Source organism: Coturnix japonica, chromosome 2 (assembly GCF_054131305.1).
Source record: "Coturnix japonica strain WE chromosome 2, WE-NBRP24, whole genome shotgun sequence".
Taxonomy (NCBI): domain Eukaryota; kingdom Metazoa; phylum Chordata; class Aves; order Galliformes; family Phasianidae; genus Coturnix; species Coturnix japonica.
In genome coordinates this window covers 12,986,551-13,014,513 of record NC_140664.1, presented here as the reverse complement: position 1 = coordinate 13,014,513, position 27,963 = coordinate 12,986,551, and the positions used below count along the sequence as shown (strand labels likewise).

General features: G+C 40.3%; 1 protein-coding gene across 1 annotated transcript; it reads left to right on the top strand.

Moving 5' to 3' along the window:
* The first annotated feature begins 82 nt into the window (after window positions 1-82).
* SLC30A8 (solute carrier family 30 member 8) lies at window positions 83-22,678 on the top strand. The gene is made up of 8 exons (XM_032442889.2): window positions 83-306; window positions 9,291-9,499; window positions 13,293-13,439; window positions 15,427-15,580; window positions 16,082-16,271; window positions 16,670-16,775; window positions 18,829-18,963; window positions 19,927-22,678. Exons 1-8 carry the CDS (start codon window positions 227-229, stop codon window positions 20,070-20,072), a joined length of 1,167 nt encoding a protein of 388 aa, XP_032298780.2. The 5' UTR covers window positions 83-226; the 3' UTR covers window positions 20,073-22,678.
* Window positions 22,679-27,963: the final 5,285 nt, after the last annotated feature.

Genomic DNA, 27,963 nt, shown 5'->3' with positions numbered 1-27,963 from the left:
CAGCGAATTACTGTTTGGCGTGTTAGTGACGCCACTAGCAATAGGAAAGCTGCTTTCTCTTGCTGTGGGTTTATTGAGAAGATTATTAAAACTTTTTCATTGAAAACCACTTGGCAGAGACTTCTGAATAAGTTCCAAGGACGTTTTTGCCTGCATCCACCTCCAACGGAGCAAGTAGCACTTTTGGGGGAGAAAAAAAGCAAGCAAAACCCCAGCAACAGTCCTCATGGCTGCCAAAAAGGGTCCTGAGCGAGTGTGCCTTGTGAGTGAGAGGGACACCAAGAGGTACTCCTTAGCCATAGACAGGTAACGCAGCTCTGTGCTTCCTTCTCTGCCATTGCTTTATCTTTGTCAGAAACATGAGGTCACTCATGTGCAGATGGGCCACCAAAGCTGAAATATGGGGAATTTCACTGCATGTATAGAGATCAGCTTTTACTACTTTCCAAATGTTTTGTTCAATATTTTTTTCATTTCCAAACTTTCTTAGTAAATGTGTGATGTATTTACCATACAGCAGCCTGGTGTATCTGCACCTGTGATGGATTGAACTTATCTATTGCTGAAGCAAGTGTCTCCTGCTATGTATTTCATAAGCTGACTAGATTTATTGAAAGATGCAAAACCTCATGGATTACGTTACGGTTTTAGGCTGAATTATAATAGTGCTATTGACATCGTGTTTGATTCAAAGCTTCTTCATGCTTGAATGTCTAAATACTCTATTTGCTGTGAAAGAAATGTGAAGCTACTGGGGACTTGATCCTGCAAAACCTTATTCATGTGGATACTCTATTAGGCTTGAAGCCGATGTGCCTCTCATGTGCCAGAGGTCCTATGAGTAAATGCCTGCCCAAGTGAAGAAAGACCCTCTGAAAACATAAAATTTGTTATAACTTGGGTTCAAAATGAGTACAAATGTCAATCATAAAACAGCTTTACAGTTAAACTTATTTTCATTCTTCTTCTTGACTCAGAGCAGCAAGCATTTATTTTTTTAACTATCTGTTCAGTTACAGCTTAGCACCTCTTGACATTTCCATTATCTCACTGGTTTTCAGGTTATTTGTTGCTTGGCTCTCCTGAGATGCCTGGGACAGAAACTTGGCATAAATGCTGTCAGTTCCAATGGAAATCCATTTCTCCATGTTCTTATACTGGAGTCACTTCCATCATATTTTAGTCATTTGAATGTCTGGGTTATTATTTAAATATTATTACACTCTCCAAAATGACTTTTATGGTAATATTTCTGTTTTTAAAAAATCCCACATGATTCTACAGTTCATTTTTTGTTACTAAAGTATCTCAGAGTCTTTTCAATAGCTTGCAGTTGTGTGGGCACAACTTTAGTGGCTGAAGTCCTTTGGCCCCTCTGGATACAGGGGCATCTCTGGACAAAACCTTTACAATGTACAGGGAAAGGTGTCCTGAGGCAGAAATGATTGTTAGGAAAGGGAGGTCACCAAGGTGTGACATTTTTTCCTGTATCTCTTATGTCATTTTTTATCAGGTGAAGTTTTATTAACTGCAAGATCTGATTATTCATCCACATAGATTATCATCAATACATTTCAGGAACCATTTGGATTTGTTATGTCCTGCTGTGTTGTCCCTCCAACAGATAGCAGGATGATTGAAGTCCTCCATAAGAACCAGGGCTTGTGAACCTAAGGCTGTACCTATCTTTCTATGGAGGCCCTATCTGCTTGATCTTCCTGGTAAGGTAGCCTATAGCAGATTGTCACTATTATGTCACCTAGCCCTATTTTCCCTTTAATCCTGACTCATAAACTCTCAGCTGCCTCCTCATCCATCAATGGGGATGCAGCCTGCTGGGATCAAGCTTGCACAGACCAGCAGTGGGCAAAGCCTCAGGTGTCTTAAGCCGATCAGTAGCAGTAAGCTCATTTTAGCCTTTGGTATAAATTACCATATTTTTCCATTCCCTATGTGTAGGCTTAATGAACAGCTCCAGTGCTTTCAACAGAATCTATTTTGCACACAGATTGCTTCTTTCTTTGCCAGCCCCCAGTTTCTTTCTTTTTAATAAATGCCATTATTACAATACACAGGGAACAAAAAACTGTTTTTATCTCAATCATGTGAGTAGGAAATCTGAATACAGGCCCCATTCCCTGTGCACAGCCTGTGAGGAAGAGTGTTTTAGACATGCCAAGACTGTCAGTAGTCACAAGTGGGTTTGGATGTGCTGAGATTTCCCTTGCCAAACTTTAAATGCTTAAAAGGAGCCTGTCTTTAACTGAGCTCTCTGAAAATCAGATCAGCTGTAGGCTCACAGGATAATTCAGGCTGAAAGAAACCTCAGGAGGTCTCTGGTCTGACCTCATGCTCGAAGTAGGGTCAGCTCAGATATCAAACAGGGTTGCTCAGGGCTTTATCTGTTCTAGTCTTGAAGATATCTCTTAGGATGTAGACTGCAAAACATCTCTGGACAATCTGCTCCAATACTGAATTATTGTCACAATAATTTTTTCCTCTTATATTTGGTCTCCATCCTCTTGTTTCAGTTCATGGCTGTTGTCCTCATCTTTCCTTCATGCAAATCAACTAAGCACTATCTTATCACTAACCTCTTAATAATCATTGGCAGGCTGCTACTAGGTTCCCTTGAAGCCACCTCTTCTCTAGGCTGGAACTTCAGTTCCCTCATGGCAAATGCTCCAGCCTCCAACCATCTTGGTGGCCATCAGTTAATCTCTTATCATTTTATTGTTTTTTCACCCTGCACCGGTGTCTTTAAAACTGTACACAGTATTCTATATGTAGTCTCAAATGTCTGTTCCAAATGTAGGCTTTTGCACTCATTCTTGCTGAATTTCATAGGTTAACTAACAGCTCAGTTGCACCTCTGGGTTGGAATTATCCTTCAGTTTGGTCAAGGTGTACTCTATGTCCTCCTCCAGGTTATGGATAAAGATATTAAACAGACCTCGTCCCAGGACAGATGACACAATCCACTTAGAATCATGGAACCATAGAATCATAAAGGTTGGAAAGACCAATAAGATCATCTAGTCCAATCATCAACCCATGTCTGTGATCATTCTAGACCACATCACTCAGTGCAACATCTCTTCTTTTAAAAACCTCCAGGGCTGGTGACTCAGCCTCCGCCTTGGCAGCCTGTTCCGATACCTTACCACTCTTTCCGAGAAGAATTTTTTCCTAATATCCAACTCAGTATCCAACTTCTCACCATTCTCCAAGAAGAATATTAATCACAGTTGCAACAGAATCTGAAGCTGAGCACTGACAACTTGCTGCCTTGTTCAAAAGGTGTCTATAAGTCAAATCAGAGGATATTCACTTATCTTTAGATTAGGCCTATGATAGTTTTCTACTTTATTGTAGCAGTAGATACAGTAGTGTGGGAAGATAAATTCTTCAGACAGTTAATAATTTGATATGTCTGTTATTTATCAAGTGATCTAGATAATAACTTTTAAAAGACTAAGAAATGTATTGACCAAATTATTCAGGTCCCTACGAATGAAGACAGGTCAGACTATTTTATTTCTTGCTGGTAATAGATCAGTGTAATGTTGAACAGAAATATTCAATATCACACTTTGTAAACCGATGGGTTTATATCAGATTGTGCCAGCTACACTGTGTACAAGATTTTGGCTTGATTTGCATTTCTGATTTTGTTCTTTATATGTCATTACAGTGTGATTTGAATACCATCAAACAAGTAAAGCTCAAAGCTTCTTGTCTCAAGGTTTTTGTTTTTATTTTGCTATAACCGAAATGCAAAGACTGGCATATGCAGAGCTAGAAAGACTCAAAGCTTTAACTGACCTTGGTCTAAACACATAGAATTACAGTGGAAAACCAACCTCTACATTTACTTCTGCCATTGAACCCACATGATGGAAATCCAGTTTTATTGCTCTTTGCTAAATCACCGTGACATCTATGCCACATTACTGCTGAGGTCTATGAGGTACAGAAGATCTGAGTCTTACCATGTTCAACTAGGATGCATAACAGTAGCACTCTGAGAAAAGAGGCACAAAAAGGGCAATGCTGGAAGCAGGAAAGATGTGTAGAAACTTTAGAGCTAATCTTGATGTAGAAGCTTTTAACATGATTTAAACTTGACCAGTAGTTATTCTTATCTATCGGTGAAGGCTTAGGCTTGCACTTGATTCCTGTCATCCAGGCACATACCACTAGATGAAAAGTTTGAAGAGAGCTTGGAGTGTCATCGGGTGGAGACTGATTTTCTATTATGTTTGTTTAGGGAATATTTTTTTTCTTTTTCTATCTTCCTGCAAATGATATGAAAACTCTTATTGGGTCCAATAAAAGCTTTCCACCACTCTTAGTGACTTGTGGAGGTCAGTGATTAGGAAAGAGGTTGGTTTAGGCCCTGTGGTTATCTCCTTCATACTTGCTTGCCATCTGGACAAAGCAGTGTTGTGGCAATCTCATCAAAACCAATGTGATTGCTTTTGGCCTCATGAAAGCTGGTATAAAGACACTGCAGGAAGAACTGTGTCTGCCATACACCATATACCATAGTACAGTTATTCCCATTTCATCTCAGAAAAAGAAGAAAATTAGCACCAAAATGTTGAGTGCTATGAAACAAATTAAATAACTCAGTCTCAGGAAACTGATGGTGGAGGCTGATATACGATACATATGATACCAATGATGCATAAAATCATGATTGATGTGATAAAGGTAAACAGGGAATGATCATTCAAAATTTATAACAGTAGAACTAATTCAAACATCAGGCAGACAGCTTAAGACTAACAAAGATTGCATTATTTTTATCTAAATAATAATTAAACTGTGTAACTAACCACATTTAAATCAGCCAGATTCACAGAGCTGTAGATTTAAAGAATGGATGAGGTTGTCAGGGACCTCTGGGTCCATCTGGCCAACCCGTGCCCAAGCAAGGACACACAGAGCAGGGGATCCAGAGCCATGCTGAGGTGTCATTTGAAGATCTCCAAGGTGGAGACCCCACAGCCTTTCGGCAACCCGTGCCAGTACTCTGTCACCTGCACAGCACAGAAGCACTTCCTGGTGTTCAGGGGGAACCTTCTGTGTTCCGTTTGGTGTCCATTGCCTTGCCTTGGTACTGGGCACCACTGAAAAGAGTCTGGGTCCATCTTCTGCTCCTTCCTTTCAGGTACTGATAGACATTGATAGACCCCCCTGAGCCTCCTCTTCTCTTTGAGATGCTGAGAACACTCCCAGCTCTCTCAGCCTCTCCATACAGGAGAGGTGCTCTAGTCCCTTCATCATCTTGGTGGCCCTCTGATGGACTCTCCAGTGTATCCATGTCTCTCTTGCTTATTGGGGGCTCCAGAAAACAGAATACACTCGAGGTACACAGCCTTACCAGTGCTAAGTAGGGGGGACAGGTCACCTCCTTTGACCTGCTAGCCACATTTTGCAAAGAATACTATTAGCCTTCATAGCAGCGAGGTCACATTACTGGCTCACGTTCAATTTATTGTTCACCAGGATTTCCAGGTTCTTCTCTGTGGAGCTGCTTCCCAGCTCAGTGTGCCTTGAGTTGTTGTGGTTCCTGGAGGAAAGGTCTGTGAAGGGCTGTTAGGAGCAAGCTGTGGTTCAGCTAGCTCCCAGCCTCCAGGTTTGTGCAGCCTGGGAGAAGCATCAGGGAAGCAGCACTCCGGACATCTTTCTTGTTTTGTCTGTGTGTGTCCCCTTGTTCTCACAACAGAGTTTGGAAATGTGGCTCTGAACACTTTTGCTCTAACTCTGTACAGCTGTTGTAATTTTATACAGAAGGAAATTTGCTCACAACAGATTTATGCACACGTGCTCAGACTCTCAAAATGAGACGAAATAAAATCATCGTAGGTGCAATTGCAATCTAATAGGCATCTAAATGTGTGCATATACAGAAATATTGCCTTTGTTTTGTGCCCAAAATACTGTGGGAGGAAAAGAAGAATCTGAATGGACAAGCTATAAACAAGGTATTAAGTGACTTAGAGATGTTCAAGATGAATGAAATGTTCAGTTGAAATCAGAGTTGTGTCAGCATAAGTGATGTGACTATGGCTTAGATAATTTTTATCTCTGAAGGCATTTTCATACCCTTTCAGACACCAAAAATTACTCTTGTCCCTTGTGACAGAGGTGCTCTCCTGCAGGAAGTGCAATAATTCCACATTTTGCTCTTGTCACTGGGGTTCTCATAGCAGTCTAGGATGGCAATTATTCTTGTCAGATCAAAGCACCCAACAGATCAAGTGAAAACAAACAAAGGGAAGTTGCAATCAAAAGCTCTTGCTAATGATTTGTGTGGAATTTACAATATGTATTAATATTTTCTTCCCTCCGTATACACATGACTCAGTAGGTGCCTTTCTCTGATGTTTTCCCCAGCCGTCTTTTTTAAAGGAAAGAGAATTTGAAATGGAGAAAAAAAAAAAAATCAAAAATCTTTTAATCTGGAACTCTTGTTGCAGTGTGCTGAAGCGGAGATCTGATGCTCAAAGGCTACATCTTGCTCTAAAGCACTCAGGAGGGGTTTACAGATTGACATAGCTGATCTCTGCACCTTAAGCTTTTGATTCACACTTTTACAAAACTGCCTCTTAGATTCTTTTAATTAGTGGCAGGCTGGTCTCGGAAGCAAAAAATAAAATAAAATGAACAGTTATGCACCAGAGCTGGCAGGAACCTTCCTAACTTGTGGGACCAGAAGCTGTTCTGTGAGTTCAAAGGGAGCAGCAATGCTCACCACCTCTGCCAATAAGGTCACTTTTACTTAGGCACTTTTAGATAGAAAAGTGTCACATTTATGGGTTTATGCTGCCTCCATTTGCTTTTGCATCTGCTCAGTCAGGTCTGTGGACAGTGTTTTCCTAGCCCTCAGCAGAACTCTGAGGTTTTGTTTTCTGATGGAGAGATCTGAAGATTAAAAAAGGGATGGAGGTCAGAAAGTGACCCACTTTGTTAGCAGCAAGGAGAGGATTTGGTGGCTCCAAAGTTGGCAGGGGTAATTTTGGCATCCCTGCCCTGACAGGCTGTTGAAAGGATCATGACTCATGTCGTTAAGATGATTTTAACATTCAGTGCCAGCTGATGAAAATCAAGTTAAGGGGAAATTAATTTTACATGCAAACTGCAGAAGAGCATTGGAAGTTAACTCCAGAGAGGGATCACGAGAAAGAAAACCTTGCATGCCCCGATCTCCTGGGGAGAGTGAGAAAACTACAGTATTTTAGTCAGCCATCTGGAAGGAATCAGTTTGTGGTACCTTCTGAGTCTAATTCATCAGCAAAAACATTGTGTGCAAGTGACACGGTGCACACGAGGAGTCTGATGAATGCAGAGTTCAGGCACTGGAAGAGGACTGGCTGCAGGCACCCTGGCTGCCATATGGGCAGCCCATTCCCCAGATGGCTCAGCTCCCATTTATTTGCTGTTGTGGTGAAAATAAAGAAAAACATGGGGGAAAAAAAAGGACTGAGAAAACTAAGTGTCTCCCAGGCATTGGGCATTGCTCTTTCATGCAGGCTCCTGGAAGCAAACACAGGGAATCAGTGGTGAGCAAACAGAGACCACATGCTAACCTAGCTGGGAAACAAGCTGACTCAGGGGAACATGCTGAAGCCTTGGAACATCTCAAAAATATTTACAAATCCAAATTCACACTGATTATGTACAGTTGCAGGGCCTGACTGCCATGAAAGCAGACAAAGTGCTATTGATCAGATAGAGCAAGAGTATATGAAGAGCTGAAGAACCCAATGGGCTGATTCTTATTCATCAGTGGATGAAGGCTGTACGGTGCTCTGGTGAGACCAGTGGAGCAATTGCAGGCTGCTCCAACTGCCCAAAAGGCAGCTGGAAAGGTTTGTGACTACAGTGTCTATCTTTTCTTGACACTGATCACTGCTGATTGGCAGCCACTGCTGCAACTTCTTTTCAGCAAGATTTCAGGCAACTTTCCACTTCCATCAGCAGTACAGAAACACCACAGAAAGTCACAAAGATGCTTGTACTTCCCCAGAGCATGTGTCTCCTTCGTGAAGCTGATGAAACTGCTCTTCTAGGTCTTGAAGAAAAGTCTCTACTCCTTTAAATGGGGAAAATAGGCTGTCATTACAAGGGGCAGGGAAGCAAATAGCTGGAATGTGATTATACAAACATTACAAATATCCATCTGGGCATAATTCACCTTTGGATACTGCAGTGCACTCTTAGGAGCAGCAGCAGCAGCCACAAATGCTGTAGCTGGAGTGACATAATGATTTTTTAATTTATTTTTGTTTTCCATTTGGGTTCTTCTCAGTTGGGAGATACAGAAGTGGGACCATCCTTGCTTAACAAACCACCTTAAGGCTTCCAAGAATAAACTCTGGGATGCCCTAAAGCAAGCAGCACATGTGATGGTTATTCAGGAGTTCCTGCAGCCACAATGCATCACGCCTCTGCGTGTCTCTTCTCCTATCCCTTATTTCCCAGGAAAGCCCTGAGAAGGACAGCACTGAGGTTTTGTGACAGATCAGATGTGGATGGGAAATTACCTTGGGATAAGATGATGCTATGAGAGCTGCTTCTGCTGAACTTTTCTCCTTTTCATGGCACAAAGGGCTCAGCGTGCTTTGAAGAATTGATTTCTTTGATTTTTTAAATGCCTTTGAAACCTTTGAACTAATATCTTCCATGCTCAGGCCCTGCTGGAAGAGGGAGAGTTTTTGTGCTTGAGTGGAAATTTGAGATAAAACAGTTCTGCGTGCAGAGAGAGGAAAGAAATAGCTTTAGTCAATTATATTAACAAAATAAAAGATTTTAAAAAATATATTTTTGCATTGTCTTCGTAATAAAGCTGTTGGAAATAGAAAACCAAAAAATTCCCACAGAATTACCTCCATGCTACGTTGAACTTGGTTGGTATCTGCCTCAGGTATGACTTTCTGAATTTCTTGTGCTGAGCAGTTGGAGTCCTTTCTTTTCTGTCACCTTTTTCATTATGTGCACAATGTACACAAGCCAGAGAAAGTCACCCTCTGCTTCATAAACTGGTAAATGATGTAGGAGAGCCTGGAGAGCTTGGAAACACTGCCAGAGCTTCATTTCATGTGCAGCTCCCTCCCACAGAGTCCTGCTTGCATGAGCAAGCCTCCTCGATGAACCACTGTTCCCAGTGCTGCTTTTATCCTACAGAAGCATTAATTACATACTTTCTGGGGCTGCAGGGTTAGATGCCAGAATAACTGGGGTTTTTCTTTTTTAACCTTCTGTTCCTTTCAATCCCAAAGGTTGAGCTGGCATCAGAAGAATTTCAATGAAGAGAGGCAGCAGCGGGAAGAAGAAAATGCTGAAGCTAGTCAAGCATATCACTGTCATGGATACTCACAGGCCTATGAGAACAGGAAAAGGGAGCAGCACCAAGCACGGAGGAAGCTCTATACAGCATCAGTAATTTGCATCATCTTCATGGTTGCTGAGATTACAGGGGAGTATCTTTGCTCAAAGGGAGCTCAGTTGTATGCCCAGTACATCTGTACTCTTGCCCTTTTGCATTCACTCTGCCTGCAGTGACCCCCACTGCACAGAGGTGACCCCACCTGGGATCAAGTAACACCCCTTCCTTTCCACTCTTTAAAGGAATAATTTTCTTTTCTCTAGTTAAATTAACAAAATAAGGTAGGTCTAGGAGGATCAGTTAATGGCCTCAACTGTTCTCTCAGGTATTTCAGTTCAGAAAAAAGTGGCTACCATGTCTCAGCATCATGTCACAAAAGGATTCTTAATAATTTAATTTCATTTTCTTGGAAAAGATAAAAGGATTTTGCATATTTATTCAGGCCAATGAGCCTTCAGCACTGGAGAGGGTCGCTTGCAGCAGGATCTGATATTAAATGCAAAAGTCCAAGGAAATCCATGGCCAGATTCACCATCTGCTTTTCCTCAGTTAAGTCAATGTATTTATACCAGAGCACGTTTATCTCTTAAACTGGCCTGCTGCTGTGCCTCTGGATCAATGGATGATTATTCCCTGTCTAATTAGCTTTCACTTCTTGACCTATCCTACAACATCCAATACAAGGTTTTGGCTGTCTCCTGAAGAGTTTGCTTTCATTTTGTCTCCTGATCTGCCCTCTGCATTGCTTCTGTAATACTGATAAACACATGATAGTTGATGGCTCTTTAATTTCCCCTTCTCTGTGGTGAGATAAGGAATCCCATGAGGAATCCCACAGGTCTTTGCCACATGTATCCCAAGGGTATGAAAAAATCAGCCAGAAAGGTCTCTGAAACCCATGTTTTCCCAGAGCCTGAATATGGAGCCCCATGAAAACAAAACAGAAAGTCTTTGCCTTCCTCACGAGTGAGAATTGGAAGCACTGATGGAGTCATTGCGTTTCTGTCTTCGCTCTTGGCTGCCAAACCTAGCAGAGATTTCTCTGTCTCTTTCTTTGCACAGGTTTCTTCTGCATGAAGCCCTCTTATTTGTAGGTTGTGTGCATTTTGCCCATGAAAATTGGTGCATGCCACTAATCTCCATGCAGCAATTTCCAGTGCCAGAAGAAATGCATTATTAGCAAAACCATGTAATCAGCAGGCCTAAGTTTGGTGAATGCAGCAATGCTAGAGGATAATTGGAAGGACAGATGATACGTTAACTAAATGTTTCATTTTGCTTAATGAATCATACAGCTTTTTTGTAGTGACAGCTTAAGTAACAGGCTTGAAGACCATTTTGCTTCAGACCATTAAACTTTGACAAACCAGTTATTAACAGCAGTTACAGACAGCAATCTATGGAGATTTTTGTAATTATGAACCACACATTTAATTTTTTTAATCACTGGGCTAGACAGCATGTGCCTGATGATTGACCAGAGAATGACTGGCATTTTCTACTGCTTTGTGGTATGCAAAGCTATAAACAGCCATGATGAGTAATAGTAACTCATAAAGGCCACTTGTTGGGAGTATTGATACAGAGCAGTAAAAGCCTGTAAGCATCACACAGGTTTTCCTCTTGAGAGCAAACAAGATGTCCCCCTTCCTTTTAGTTTTAGGGACAAACAACTTCTCTAGCATTATGATGATAAACAAGAAACAAAGGTACATCAGTCTCAATGATGTTGACAAATTGTGTTTCAATGAACCCCTAGATATTTCCTGCCATGTTGCTTTTTTTTTCACTCAAACCATCTGTGCTGTCCCATATTGCTTTCCCAAAAGGGGCACTGCTGGCCCAGCCTGCTGCACAAACTATATCAGAAAGACGACTGCCTTCTCTTCTCCCAATTCAATTCCACTGCGATCTCCAGAGATCTGGAGATATCAGTCAAGCCAATGACACCCTGTGTACAGCCCTGATACAAAAGTACTGTCTAAGGATTTTTAGTGGCTAAGGACCAAATATGAATTTCAAAGTATTTTTTTTTCCACTTGGACAGAGAAACAAACCTAGTGTGTGTTATCATGTCAAAAAGCAACATAAAGACTTGACCAAGTTGCTAAGATAAATGGACTGAGATCTCAGAAACTCACCCAAGGCATCAGTTATGGCTGCAATACATAAAAAAATAATTTCCCAACATTTTTTCAGAGACAGCAGGCTAGAAGAAAGCTTTTGTAAGGTTGTCCCAAGAACATGGAAATACATAATCTAAAATGCAATAGGGCTTTGCAGGCAGCTCGTGCTCTACGTGTTTGTTTGCTGAAAGCCCTGGCTGTTAACATCTGTGCTCTGTCAGACAAGCCTGCTTCCCTCTGCTGTGTAGATCTGTTTTCCACCTGTGAAAGAGCTGCCCTGCAAACAGTGAAAGTCTGGTCTATGTAATGACCAAAAAATGAATGCTCTTTTACATCTGCTTATGTTCTGGGAAATCCTCATGTCATTGAATTTACATTTTACTATGGGGAACGGGATGCAGCAAAATTCTACAGTCCTTCCCTTTCCCTTCTGGGGGGTGACTCACAGGCAGCTGTAAGTGGAATGTATAGGGAGGCAACAGAAGAAACAAAATAAATATGTTCCTTATACATGTGATGAGCATTTTGCTGGGGTGGCATATCACACAGCATAATGCATTCCAGTGTAAAATCTGAATATGAGGAAATCAAACAGGTAGTGCATCTTGCTGGCATGAAGACTTTACATCTATAAGGAAATGAGATTTGTCTACATGTCCACTAGACAGTGGTATTTTGCTGAGGGTTTGAAAGAAGCGTTTGGGGTATTACAGTTTTTTTTCAGGATTCATTTATTTTCATCTGGGCTCTGGTCAAGGGAAGTGAGTGAGTTGAAGTTAATTAAACTGAAGAAGGACAGAAATACATTGTCAGATGCAGAAACTAGATGTTTTGTCTCTATCATTTCACGATTCCCATTATTTTACATCTGTGATGAAAACATTCCCCTGCTACACCGAGTTGGCAGGACAGCTTTCTGCCTGTGGTCTGTGTCTTTTCTTGAAGCCACTGGCAGCTGGGATTCGTTTAGAATAATCTTCAGTTTCTTTGGCTTTGCCTTTAGCCCTGAGACATGGTTACAAGTACTTGGCAAAACAGCACTTGGATTGCTGGGTAAAAGAAATGCGATTTCAGAATTCACATGAAAATCACCCTCCTCACTCCCAGAGTAAAATGACATTCAGCCACATTTTTTCAGCTCCAACAGCAAAATTAAATCGTGCATTACAGCTGCAAAATGGTAGATTAGTCCTGCAAACAGGACATTTTTCTCCATGCCCTTGCTAATATGGCTGGTTGTTTATCACAACTCTTATGCTGGAAACTTCCCTTTTATTCCTATTTTAATTTTGCCTGTGACAAACAAAAGGTCTGGCATCCAGTCATTAGGAGTAACATGCATCTTTCCTGTTATAAATAGAGAAATAATTCCATAAACAACATAATATTGAATTTTTGTGCATACATACAATTTCAGCAATCTGAAATACCACAGTGGAAGGGTACTGGAAATGTGATGCCTAAGCCTGGCTTTCACCAATAAAGACATTAAAGTAGTTTTAGTAAAGTAGTCCAATAGTAATATAAACACAGCAGTTGTGAACCACAGCTCTTATCCTTACGACACTCTGTTATGTATCTGGGACAAATATCTTTTTATTAATTTGTACCTTTCATTGCATGAATGAAGTACAAAATGAAGCAATCTATGAAGAGTTTTGAGTCATGGGTACAATCCGTGAAAACAAAATATACCCTAGATCCCATGTTTGATCCAGTTGGCTTCAACACCTGAGCAGAGCCATGACAGGGACATGTTCATCCCACAGGTGGGCAGATCGCTGGCAGCCTGGCGGTGATGAGCGATGCAGCACACATCCTGGTGGACCTCACAAGCTTCCTCATCAGTCTCTTCTCGCTGTGGCTGGCCTCCAAGCCTCCCACCAAGCAGCTGACTTTTGGGTGGCACCGAGCAGGTAGCAAATGGGAGAACTGCATCCAATATCCATTATCACTGCCCATTTAGTTTCATTCTGTGATAGTTATATAGTTATATATATATAGATAGTTATGTTTCTTGCTCGATTTCCCAAGTGTATTTCCAGCTTAATGTGCAGGTGGGTGCCTTATCAGAGGAGCTGAGAGCAGTCAGGTGGGTAGCAGTCACTGAGTACTGACTGCTAGTCTTGCAGCTTTCTGTGGCACTGGAAGCATTTTGCCTCTTTTCTCAGACTGATAGATTGGCTTTGTCACACAAAACTGTATGACAGGGCTCAGATTTAGCAGGAGCCACCTGAATGCCTTGGGTGTACTAAGCCAGGCAGCAGAACAAGTCAGGACAGCCGTCCTACACAATCCTTTGGGTATGCAGCTACATTCAACAGCAAGGTTAGAAGCATGGCATTGAATGAGGCTGATGAATGAGTCAGACTTACCACCACATAGGAAAGTTCTCTTCAGCTGCAATTTCTTTCCCTTACAGTCAAAAGTTTCCCAAGCAATCCCTTGGTATCACATGCTGTACTCTGCTGGTGCTAGCAGTCCTGAAGAAATTTAACAGAATATTTAAAGTAAAATGTTTAGTGCTATAGAACTGGTCTGGAAGATTTGCTGGGATTTTGCTAAGCTTCTATGTTGAAAAATAATGTAAAGATGATCTAGCACTTACAGTGGTGTAGTACATACACGGGTACAGGCACATTCACAAAGGCTGCTGGCTCCTAAATAGCTATCAGCACCTTCCTCTGGGCCAAGTCTGCAAGGTTTCATTCTGCAATTTCGAAAATATAAACACCACAAATATTAAACACCACTTTTCTCTATGATGTCCTTTTAATTAAAACTAGACTTCCCGGACGTTGCAGTTTCATTCATTAATCATTGCTTTTAGACAAAATAGTTATTGATAAACATCTGAGGCCCAGACCGATGCAGAATTTGTGTCTGTCATTAAAATATATTCAAAACTGTACACTGAGTTTTAGCTACTTTCACAGATTATCAGCAGAGGTCCATGCAAGTGATTTGTTCTATATGGCTCTCTACTTCTTTACTGTTAATTTTCATTTCCCTTGAAATTTTGTCAGTTGTGCTCATAAAGTGCTGCATTTACCTATTCAAGTCACATGGCAATTACTAGTTCCACATCCTGTAAAAAATATTCTGCACGTTCATATAAACATCCCCAGACCTTGCCTATGGCAGTTTAATAAACGTTGGCCTTGGGGACTTCGGATTTACTTGAGCACAACTCAGAGCCAATAGAGACAAAATTGAATTTTGCTGCCCCGGGGACAAAAGAAAATTATTTTGTCCTTATCACCACTGGTGGCATTGGTTGGAACAAGTCTCAGGAGAGAGGAAGGAGGGGCTTTGCTGGCCTTGTTGGGGGCACTCATTGGTTTTCTGCATTGTGAAATGAAGAGAAGTGGACAGAAATAAGGGAGACTGTTGGAGGGCGTTATGTCTTCCAGCAGGTCTGAGTGAGCCATGTCTCTCTCTTTCCCTCCCACATCTACTCCTCTGACTGAGCTAATCTCACTGTAGAAGGAGGGCTGGTTCCTCAGCCCTCACAACACATTGGCTGGGCCAGGCAAGTACACAGGATGTAAAAGAATTGCTCTTTTATTCCTTCTTCCCATTCCTGTTCCTTTTACTCCACCCAAAGCTACTGAAACAGTCCTTTTCAATTGCTCCAAGTACTCCATAAGCTCCACACTGGGAAGCAGACAAAAGAAGAAGGTAGAAAGGCCACCATGTGCATAGGGTTGTCCAGGACAGCCACTGGATTTGCCTATGACCAAAATATGCCGTGGCCCATTCTTTCTGTGCACCTATCTGTTTAGACAGAAGTAATTCTCTCGGCTCTCTTTCCACAAACTTGGAATAACTAACATCAAACTCTTCATAATTCTTGTGCTTCTGTTACCATTTCTGTTAAAATTAGATTTTTAAAATTCATAGAAATTCTGGGAGCTTTGATGGCTATGATAATCATTTGGATGGTGACTGGTGTGCTGACATATTTGGCTATCATGAGGCTGCTACACCCTGATTATGATATTGATGCCGCAGTGATGCTCACCACCTCTGCTTGTGCTGTGTGCGCCAATATCCTGTAAGTTACCTTGTTTTCCATTCCAAATAACTTTAGAACAGGGAATCTGCTGGTGTATTTCAGTAAAAGACAATGGAGAGATATTGATCTCAAAAATACCAAGTTTGCAATGAGTTTTATGAGAGTATGAATTGGATAGAGAAGAGAGATTCCACTGCTCTCCTACTTTCTCTTTGCTGCCAAACTGAGGAGGGAAATTACAAACATGGAAACTCTATGAAAAAAAAAAAATGCATATATGTTTCTGTCTCATATTTTATTAGACATCAGAAGATTCAAGAACTCTATAGAAAATCAGTTCTCATTAATTCCTGCTCATAGACTTTTCTGTTTGTATGCAAAACAGTGAAAAAATTAGCAATTATCTGCTTAGCCACTCTGTGTTATTACCTAGTGTGTCTGATTGTACTGCTCAGCATTCAGAAATGAAAGAGGTAATGACGTGTGTGATGTCACTGCTTTCAAAGACACAGTAACCTCAGCATTTTATATCTTTTGCAGACTAAGCCTGATTCTACACCAGACTGGACATGGGCATTGCCATGGGGCACAAGCCAGGGAAACCACGCTGGCCCCTCTGGAAAAGCCAGCTCTGAGCAATGCCAGCCTGCGTGCAGCCTTTGTGCATGCCATTGGGGATTTATTCCAGAGTGTTAGTGTGCTAATTAGTGCACTTATCATCTTCTTTAAGGTTAGTTTCATTAGTTCACTTGCTGTCCTTGCAATTAAGGATAACGATTTTTTTTTTTTCACAGCATTGTAAAACTGGGTTCTGTGTAAATATTTTCTGTGTTTTAATGATACACATTTTAATTTAGTTAAGGACAATTATACTCGTTCTTGGGAATTGAAAAGGCTATTGGGAGTGTCACAGTTTCTTGTTGGTGTTTAAACTGAATGAAGGATATTTTTATGCCTCTCTCTTTATTCACTCGTAGCACCTTCGCCCCCTGCACTAACTGGCAAACGAGGTCAACACTGATTCTGTACTAAAAGAATGGAATGTATTGTTCTTCCAGATTAACTAATTAAAATTGGCAATAACCAACAAAAATGAAATTAACAGAGTGTTGTGTTCATATTTTTTAGCCAGAATACAAAATAGCTGATCCAATCTGCACGTTTGTGTTTTCCATCTTTGTTTTGGCAACCACCATCGCCATGTTAAGGGATATTTTGATTGTGTTAATGGAAGGTAGGACCTGATTCCAGACTCAATTGTTATATTTTGTTTCTTCTCTCTGTCACTCCATATTTCTTGCGCTTGCTCACAAAACCATAATAGAATGCCTCTCTATCAATTTCCAACTCTCATAACTGTGATCATGCTATAATTCTAATTAAAATTTTAATCCAAACTCTTCTCTACCATTACACTGGAAAAATTACACACTCCAATTTTTGTAAAAATTGGTCTATTGGTGTTTAATTAACAAACCCCCAGTGTATTCCTAAAGCTTTAGTTTGTCATAACATTACTTTATATCATCCCTTCAGCAAAGATGTCTACTTGCTTTGTTCACTGTGTAATTCCTTTACCCATGTGAAATACAAGTCTGCCAAAAAGACCAAAGAAAAGAGAAAGGCTGTTCTTTGAACCGTGTCTGTAAAACAGACAGGGTGCAAGAGACAGAAGTTTCGAAGATTTTCAGTTATGCCCATCCAGAAAAGCAAGCTGATGGAGCTTTCCAGTCACGTTTGTGTGCAAGGAAATAGACAATTCCCAGCACATCAACATGAAGGCAACAAGAACTATACTCAGTAATATTTAATCCTGCCAGCTATGGGTCTGAACATTTGATGTGCAAGGCCAAACGTCTGGAGCAAGTCACAGATGCATGTTTTTGCCTTCCTTACACACTGAATAATGCAGTGCAACCTCTTTCTCAGCTATGAAGATTTAAGCTAAAAAGGAAAAGTAGCTAAAATAATGCAGGTTTTGAATGTATACAAGTTACTCAATGTGACAATCTGCATGGCTATTTAATTCTCTTTCATTTTTCCCCTACTGCTGCTTCAGGAAAGGAAATTTTCAACGTTGTTTTACAGTAAAGCTACATTCTAGTATTGATCTTCTTTCAGTGACTGTGAGATAGTTTACATTTGTGTAGAAGTGTACCTGGATAGAAGGCAGCAGCTGGCTGTATCTTGGCTGCTGACAAATCAGAAGATCTCTTGATTACTGAAAAACTAGACTACCGAGGAGGCCTGGCAGCCCTGAGGTACAGGGATCTCTTTCTCAGAGCAGTGATTGCCAGATGCTGTAAGCAGCGCTCACATGCAAATGCTTTGCTCCTCTGTGCCACAAGCCTCTTCAAGCTTGAACTCCAGGGAATTCTGTGAAGCCAGTCTCCTGCCTCCTAAGTAGCATATTTCTGCCCAGAATTTTCCAAAGAGAAATTGGATATTGGAGTTAGTGGCTTATTAGCATCAGTTATGGTATGAAAGACCCAATTAATCAATACTATACTTATCATTTTTATACTTCATAATTGGTGTCATTGAAAATACTTTGTCAATTTACTGATCCAGTCAAAGCATGATGAACACAGTTGTTCAAGTAGGCATAAAGGTGCACTTTTAATATTCCCATGTCTCATGACAGGGAAGACCCATAATTCAATTCTTTGGGCAAATTTGGACTGAACTCTGAATTTCATGTTGCAACTAGCTCTGTCAGATGGGTCCTCGTTCTGAATAACCCTGAATAAGGGTTGTCATTGTCATTATCCTATTTTGTACAAAGGCCCATCTAAGAAGACAATCACTTATCTACTAATTAACTAGACCTGTAATCTTGTTTTGTCTAATTTAATATTCCTGGGGCAAATCATTTTAATATTTGTCTTTGCCTCTCCATTAACCTGATGCTTCCTGATGCTGCTCAGTCATTTATGGAGGACAAAATTCCTCAGAGATGCTCAGGTGAGGCCATAAAATCAGCACTCACAAAAGACATCAGTGCTGAATCGAGACATGATCTGATTAAATAGTTTACCTCCCTATGCAAATAGGACCAATAGAATGCCTCCTAACATGGGCATGTTTGATTCCATAGAGAAGTATAAAACAAAGGATAGAAATGAAGTTTACACTGAACTCAGAAATAAACGGGCTTCCAAAGGCAGAGTGTTTTAATAAAAATTGAACTTAAAATTGAAAAAAGGTTCATGATGCGTTTCCCTCTAATGATTATATTTCTTCCCTCTTAAAATTTGTTTGCTTTTTCTTTCTCCACAATTTCTAAGGAACAGAGAAAGGACTTTCTTACGATGCAGTGAAAGCAAGAATTTTAGCCGTTGAGAAAGTGGAGTCTGTTCACAACCTTCATCTTTGGTCTCTGACAATGAATCAAACGATTCTATCTGCTCACGTGGCCACAGGTCAGTAAATTTCTGTAAACAGGGAGGAAGTATTCAGCAGCTGCCTGGGAAAGGTCAGGTACTTCTGATTGGTACCACTGGCTGTATGTCTGTTGCTTGTTAAAATAAATGTCATCGTTTTAGTGGAAAAATAAGAAAAGTAAAATGAAAAGCTTTCAAATCCTCCTCTCAGAAATCCTGCCAAAACAACAGGGACTTGTAGTTAACATAAAACTTGGAACTGCCGAGGCTGTGGAACAAGGAGGTAAACTACAGCATTCTTTAAATAAATTAAAAGAATTAGACCCAGACCAGACTATTCTCAGAATATCAAATTGATTTTGGAGTTGTTTTGTCAAATGTGAAAACTGTTGATTGCTATAACAAAAACATACAGGGCAAATCTGCATTCCTGATGCCTCTCCAGCTGTAAAACAATCCCTAAAAAATAGTTTGGAGCATAGGGGTAACTCCAGGGCAAACATTTCTTCTTTAATGATATCTTATTAATAATATCTTTATCCCTGTTGACAAATTGCCCATTATCCACATCAATTTTCTCATCTGTCTGTTCGCTTTTTACAACCTGTACCTGCTACAGTTCGTGTGAGAAAACTTCACTTATGTAGTGTTCCACAGGCAAAGTCCCCATGAAGTCCCACCTTCCCTGGAAGAGAAGGTCTATTCCCAATCATTTAGCACTGTTATTGCTCCCTGACTTGGTGAACAAATCTTTTGACCAGAACTTACCTTCTGCCAAACTGAATTTCTTTGATGCTTAAAGGTGGGTCTTGCCACAGTTGCGTATTCTAGCCACATTCAAATGAACATACCTTTGATGCCATGTAGAGGGATGGAAAGGGCAAGGGACATTGCTCAAAACCAGCTGCTTTGTGGAAGTGCTAGGCTGTTTGTGAATGGTTTCTGTCACTCTAAACTATTACACTGTATTCAATTTGTTTGTTTTCTGCTTGCTGTCTATAGCAGACACTACGAACAGTCAGAAGATTTTGAAAGACATCACCCAAGCCCTGTTTGAGCACTACAGCTTCCACTCTATCACCATTCAGATTGAATCAGGAGAGGATCAGAAACAAAACTGTGTCTTCTGTCAGGAGCCAAGGGATTAAAGGAAGCATTATGTTATGCAAAATAATGATCGCTCTTACAGGTCAATGAAGACTATGTGTGCTGGTTATTTGCAATTGATTAATAATAAATGGTAATTAACTGAACTAAAATGCCCTGCCACTGAGAGCAGTTCATGGACCATTATTTGTTGGTATTAGGTCCATCCATCAGATATATTACCAATCCATCAGTGGCTATCTTCAATTACAAGAGATTCTAAATTATTCCTCACTGGCATGACAGACTGGCACTAAAGCAACATTGAAGAGTCCCTGTTTGTAATCACAGGTAACGAAAAACTAATCAACCTTCAAATTACCCACAGACTAATTATCAAAAAAGGTAATGAAATGTAAATTTGGTATTAGCAAAGCTCAACACTGTTAGTCAGGATGAAGGAGAAAATTTAAGCTTGCATGAGGGATGAAGAGATCTGGAAAACAAAGGCATGCTGATAAGTGCTTTCTTTGCCTTCCTCCTCAGATGTGCACCATATTCTGCAGTATTTATCACAAGAGGATTAATTCCATTCAAAGTCGGCAAATAGTTCTTCATTGCATGGCTACCTCTATTTAATTTTTCAGCTAGCCCTCAGCCAAACTCTTCTACCAGACACAGGCAATATTCCACACTACTGAGACAACCTATAACTCACATTGCCCAACACAATGACAAACTGTGATGGAACATTTGGAGCAGATTGTTGGAAGTCCTTGTCACAAAGTGCTGCTGGATTGTGGCAATAAAAAAAGACCAAGTGCTCCTAGAAAATGAAAATGTAATTAGGACAAAAAAAGACTTAGGGGACTTTGTGAACATTAAGTCTAACACCCTTTGTAGTAATGTCTGTGGACTGTAACCCATTAACACTACATCTCTGAAATCATATCAGATAATTAAAAATCCTTTGGCACGTCACACAGTCATTCGCTGATCAGGGAAGGGATATACCTGCCCTTTGGGAAGCAAATTCTCAGATTTCCTGACCAAGGTATATGTTAAATCTTCCTCTTCAACGTGTTCTATGATCACTATAGAAATGGAAACCAGAGTTTGTCTTGCTGCAGTCCTTCTACTTTTGTCCAACTAACTGACTAACTCTCACTTGTCAGCAAAAATAATGCTAGCACTTGAAAATGTATACTCAAGTGTTCCTTTGCAAAACAATTTCAGTTCAGCTCTTGACCATAACAGTGGATCTTCAGCGTCCATGCAGAAATAATGTTTTCCAGCTCCACACTTCTTGCTTCCTCAGCTGTAGGGCACACTTTATTAACAAGTTCCTTAAACATAAGGTATGTGAAACCAGGTGGTACTGAGTTCCTAAGCTGGCAGCTGGAAAGAGCACCGAGGTATTAAGCATTAAGGTATAAAAACTTATTCCTTTTTATGGAATTCAAGTTCTATTTGCAATAGGTTCACATTAATTTTCTACCTTATCATCCTAAAAAGATTAGAACTTATTATTAGGGGCTTTTGGCTATGGATAATTCATAACTATGTGATGAGAGACCAATGCATTAAGCTGGCAATCATTACCTGTTAAGGGGAAAAACAAATTACTCTGCTTTGTGGAAGCTTCCCGGAAGATCTTGTTAGATAAACCTCTCAGTGAAAGCAGATAAGGTATTAAAATACAACACTCATTAAGAATTTCATGAGTATCTCATTATTTAGTGGCTTATAAGAACAAAGAAAGCAGCTGTGGTATTCAGTACAATGGTAAAGTCAATTCTTGCCCTTAACATCTGAAACTCCCAAAGATAAGACATAGATAAATCAGATCACAGTAAAAAAAAACTTGGAATGAAGAAATGAATTTTAATTTGGCAAGTTTTTCTGCTGCTGTAAGTTAGCATTTTTGCCTCATAGCAAAACCATGTTGATAGGTAACATGTACATCATCTTTATTAGAAGGGGAGGATTCTTCTGGCCTTCACAGAAGAATGTTTTGAATGAGATGAGGATACAGACCTGGACATAATGAGGAATTTGAGGGCGCAGTTGCATTGTCAAGGACAATATAAATGTTAACGAGTTGGTGAAAGAAGCATCCCCAAGAGATACAGATTCAGTTCTGAGATTTAAGTTGAGATAGAGGTGAAAACAGGAAGTTTAAAATGAAGTGTTTATCTTAGGAAACGTTTTAACCACAAAAGTGACAAATTCGACCAAGAAGGTAAAGTTGGGCAGCAGATCTGTGGAAAAGCTGGGCGGAAGCAAAAAAATGATTCAGCAGCCAGAACAAGCACTGATGAGGATATTGCCCAAATGAATGGAACAGACATGGAAGGCTTACATTACAATTTGGGAAAAAGTGATGAAACGTGAAGACATGAGGAAAGAAAATGTTAGCCCCAAACACTGATCCTTAATGAAAAGAAGGAAAAAGATGTAAAAGAAGGTGTGAGAAAGAAATAAGAAGGCAGCTGCCATCCAGTATAAGGTTGTTTTCAGAAAAAAAACATCGGGCTGTCTGAAATTTCTGCAAAAGGCCACAAAATTTAGAGACAATTTCTAGGCTTTTCTGCTTCTATTAAGTTTACATTCTTTTGATCATCTGCAGAATCACTGTAAGAAAAATGATAAAAAGTTGTTTTCTCTACATCTGTTCTTGGAACTATTGTGTAAAAGAGAAGTATTTATCAAGAAAGCAGTCTGTTTCCACATCTATGTGTATTTTGGTGGAATTCACTTCACATGGACAAGTTACTGGCTTACTGGTAACACTGAAATGTTAAGTACATGAGTATGTTCATGTCTCTGTAAATGTTAATGTAGCCCTTTTACAGCTTGTAAATTATATAATTCTGTAACCACTAAGCAACCCTCCCTATCTTTCCTTCTCTACAACCAAAATCTCACCTAGAGCTTGGAGGATGAGGAGTTTGTAGGAGATCAAGGTGTTTTGAGTAGACACCACTTATCTGACCAACACAAAGCTGAACTATCCTCATTCAGCACTGACAAAGGACCAAGGTGCCAATATTGCACTGAGATGCTCCCCAAAAAAACAACAGAAATACTTATAGTGACTCGAAATGGAAACATGTAAGGTGCAAACCTGTCCTTAGCACCACAGGAATAGTCCCTTTCTGTAACTGTCATCATAACCATGAGTGTTTTCTTTCCTGCTGTAAAGCTGACATGCTATACCAGTCTTTTCTCAGTGCCGTACTCTCAGCAATAATGCACATATACATTCTTTCTTCCTTCCCTCCGTTTTCATCCCCTTGGACCGTTGTCCCCCACTCCTCTATTTTTTTCCCATTTTTCTTTTTTTTCTTTTTCTGCAAAGCCTTCACTGTTTCCCTATTCAAATTCCAATGCAAACATAACATTTTTTCACCTATTTTTTTCTGCTTATAGCCTCTCCTATTTTTCTTCACCCTATGTGGTGAAGAAAGAGGCTGCCAGGAGGCTCCATGTCTGCTGAAAATATGGCATGAATAATCTTTTTTCATTTGACTTTATTTTAAGCACAGTTAATATGGGGTCCTAATAAAAATCTTACAGGCATTGCACGTTAGACCATGTCAAGCACAACGACATATTTAGTTTGTATTGAAGTTATTTATAAGTTTTATATCCAAAACGTCATCTGCACTAGCTCCAGCTTAAGGTACTCCTTCATAATCTCAAGCCAGCTGATAACGTTCAGCTGAGAAAATAAAATCCTTTCCCACCTGAGTAAACACAATTTAATCAAGAAAAGAATTAGAGACATTCAGTTGCCTAACTGCCTCCTGAATCATCGCCTTCCCCAGGTCATTCAGCAGAACTTCTCACTGCCAGGACTTTGTGTCAGTTTCTAGCAAGAACAGACTGTGTTGAAGAATGCTTTGGAGAGCAGCCCAGAGAGAGAAATGGCTGCAATGGAAGTACAGGTTAGATATTAGGAAAAATTTCCTCTCAAAAGGAGTGATGAGGTATTGGAATAGGCTGTCCAGGGAAGTGGTGGAGTCACCCTTCCCTGAGGATCTTCAAGAAAAGGGTAGGTGTGTCACTGAGTGGCATGTTCTAGTGTGATCACAGGCACAGGTTGATGGCTGGTCTAGGTGATCTTAATGGTCTTTCCAAACTTAATGTTTCTCTGTGATCCAATACAACAGGGGAGTTTTAAGTTGGTTAAGTTCAGATGCACGTTCAAAGCTTTCCATCACAGCTGTTACATTGCTGAGAAAGGTGACTGCTTTTCAATGAAATCTTGGATTGTCACTTTTGATTTAAAAAACAAAAATAAATGAAAAGAAGGAAGGAACAGAAGTTAAAAGGGCTGTTTTGTAATACACTTCTGCTGATATCGGAGGTGCTTTACCTCATGGTTTGCATCCTTCTGTAGCAGCAGGGCTTGCTAGCTTTGCATCCCAAACTGCACTGTGGTCTGCTTTGACACAGTGTGCTGTCTCTCCTTGCCAAACACTACAGAATAAAAGAGAATCCATTTATTCTGGGGATTGGGGACACAAAACATCCAAGGTATGAATGCCATGACAAACTGTGAAAGATGTCCTGCTGTGACAGATGCTATAGGACTCCTTGCACGCTATGCCTATGAGCTTCTTAGCTATTGGGAACAACCATCAACCATTTGGGCTTTGTGAAGCACTGATTTTTTTCTTTTTTTTTTTTTTCTTATTTTGTTATTTCCTGCTATGTAGTTATATTCTGTACTACTTTTCTTCTTGGAGACTGAAGCTGACTGGAACTATTCACATAGCTTCTGTCTAAAGGAGAAAGAACAGGAGTTCATTAATCATATCACAACTTGCTCAGCCACAAAGAGACATGAGCACTCTGGGCTAGCTGCTGGACTAGGCAGTAATTCTGATGTCAGAACGCATGGAACTGGTGTGCTTCCCAGCAGCAGCATGCAACCCGGATCTTTAACTTTTGGCTCCTGCCCTACTTTTTAATTTGCTGTTAGGGAACTGTAAGAAATACTTTGAAGGATGCACTGTGCTTTGAAGGATGTGGTGCACTTTGAAGAAGCAGCAGAAACTACTGATGAGCTTATGGGGACATCACATCCAGCCCTTTGCCACAGAGGTTTTTTGCAAAAGCAGTTCCTTTGTAGGAAGCAAGAGAAAATGATAAGGGCATAAATGGGAATTCCTGTGGACTTCAGTGCTATCACAGTGCCAGTCATCTGGGAAATGCTTGGGAACAAGCTGCAGAGCTGCAGTCAGCCTACAAAGGGGTGCAGCTCCCCTCAAAATGCATGAGCAGCAGGAACAACTCCACGGGGTGCCAGCGGGAGGAGAGTGTGAATGTGAAGGGAAATTTAACAACTCCCTCTGCCCTTTCAACTACACTTACAGAATTAAATGCAGAATCTAGGATCATAAAAATAAAAAATAAAAAAATAAAAAAAAATTTAAAAAAAAACAGAAAAGAGAATGCCTTCTTTGAAAGAATAGTTTCAACTTTCTCTGAGTACTTTCTTCACCGTACGTGTTTTTTAGAATTGATCAGGCACATTCATTTCTACTGTGTATTATCAGAAAGTAGCTGGTCATCCATTAGTCTCCTGCTGAGTTTCAATTGCAAAGATATAACTGAAATCTGGTATTAGCTGTGACAGAGAGGTTTAAGAGCCACACAGGATTCAATATTGTATAAAAGACATGAGTCAATAAGGCCTTTCAAAAGTGGATTAATGCCATTAATTCATATTCTTGAAGCATGTAGGTTTTGTACCAGGTACAGCTCAGGTTCATACAAGAACATGAGCCCCCCCAAAAGTTCTACTCAGCCTCGAACAGAGGACATCAGAACACCACCCTGTGAGGACAGGCTGAGAGAGCTGGGGCTGTTCAGTCTGGAGAAAAGAAGGCTCCAGGGAGACCTGAGGTCGGCCTTTCTCTAAAGAGTCAGTAAAGAAGAAAGGAACAGGCTCTTTAGCAGGGTCTATCATGACAGGACAAGGGAAGATGTTTCCAGACTAAAAGAGGGGAGATTTGGATTGGACAGAAGGAAAAGGGTTTTACAATAAGGGTGATGAGGCACTGGGACAAGTTGCCCAGAGAAGTAGGTATCCCATCACTGGAGACCTTCAAGGTGAGTCTGGACAGGGCTCCAAGGAATCTGATGGAGCTGTAGGTGTCCCTGTTTATTGAAGGGGAGTCAGCCTAGATGGCCTTTACAGATCTCATCCAACTCAAATGATTCTATGATTCTCTAAGTTTTCTTGGCCATACTGTGGAAGAAGAGATTTGCCTTCCCTGAGCCCTGCAGTACATCACTCCTGTAGTGTCCAAGCAGACATCCTGGATGATGGCAACACGGTTAGTAAAGGAGACAGAGAGGAATGAACAAAGTATTTGTCTTCAACCAAACAAAATATGAAACTTCTTGTTTTTATCGTGTCCCTTCCTTTTTCTAAAAAAATAAAGAATGCTGCAGACCTACTCAACCATGCAAACATTCTGAGCCCCGTCTGCAAGTATGAGTCACTTTTTTTTGACTAGAAACAAGAACAATGAATTTTTCATGTTATGATTCACTAAATGGATAGAGGAGATACCCTGCCATGGAACAATAAATTTAAGCTTAAATCCCGAGGGTGGGGGAAAAAAAAAAAAAAAGATTTTATCTTTCCTTGCGGAATTTTTCAAGAAACTTTTAAATTTCCCCAGTGTATTTTAAGTCTCAGCTAACACTGTGCTATTCCATTCTGTTTTTGCCTAAGAATACTTTATATATATTATTCTGTTTCTTTTCACTTACATAATTTCAATTCTTCTGTAACATAGAAATGTCTTCTAATCAGACCCAGGTTACTGCAGCTGAGGTGACCCCCAGCTGTTCTTCTTAGTATTAAAAAACATGTTTCCTGCAAGGGAGAGTTACAGAAGGAGGGCATGTTGCCACCACTTTATGGCAAGGAAACAGAGAAGATCAGCCCTTGCTTTCCACATACTGTCAGTGCAAACTTTATTCATGGAATATTTCTCACTTACCCAGAGTCACAGGATCCCTCAGGAGCTCATCTGTAGCTGGCCATTAGTAGAAGTGATTTAAACAATCATCTTCTTTAAGGTCTCAAGTTTGAACCCCAAATCCTATGGAATGTTGCTTTTCCTTGTTAGAGGTTTATCTAGTTGGGAAGTCCCAGAGCCAAGGGGTTCTTACATTGTCTCCTGTGACACTCTTTCTTTCATGGTAAACCTACTTGGAAACCACTTGGGATTCAGCCAGAGAATGAGATTTCAGCTCCTTGGAAAAATAACCTCTGAGTCTTTATAAGGATTCCCCATCATGCAGCTGTCATTTATAAAGAACCCTGGGGATAAAATAATCTGCGCAGCCACTGCACAGCATCTCATTTACAGCTTCCACCAAAATACTGATTTAAGTGAATACTTAAACCCTGAAGAAAACACTTAAAAATCAGTAGAAATATTAGCTATTAAAAAGCAGCAAAACACTAGGAATTTTCTTTGTTTTTTTTTTTTTTTTTCCAATTTATATAGCAAAACATTATTGAGAGGGAAAAAATGTAGTCAATACGGAGTAGCATTATAGCTAGCTGTGCAGCAATTTGATGCTTGAAATGGATTAAGGTGACAGGAAAAGTCAATGCAGTCTTAAATTAAAGGTGAGAAAGTCAATGAAAAGTCAAAGCTGGTTAGGAGTCCGTGAAGTAACGAAGGCTACAGCTCTGTAAGCACAAAGTGCCTTCATAACCCCACCTTATGACTAATTCTGTGTTTTACATGTTCCTTCAAAGAGGTAACTGAGTATATTTGTTTGCAGTTTGAACCATTAAATCACTGGATTGCATTGGGTTATTTCAAAGAGGATTCGCAAAAGGGGGGATGTCTGCTTTTGTGTACTTTTCCTTAAAGAATAAGCAGGTAGATTTTCCCCTATAGGTTTCATTTTTAC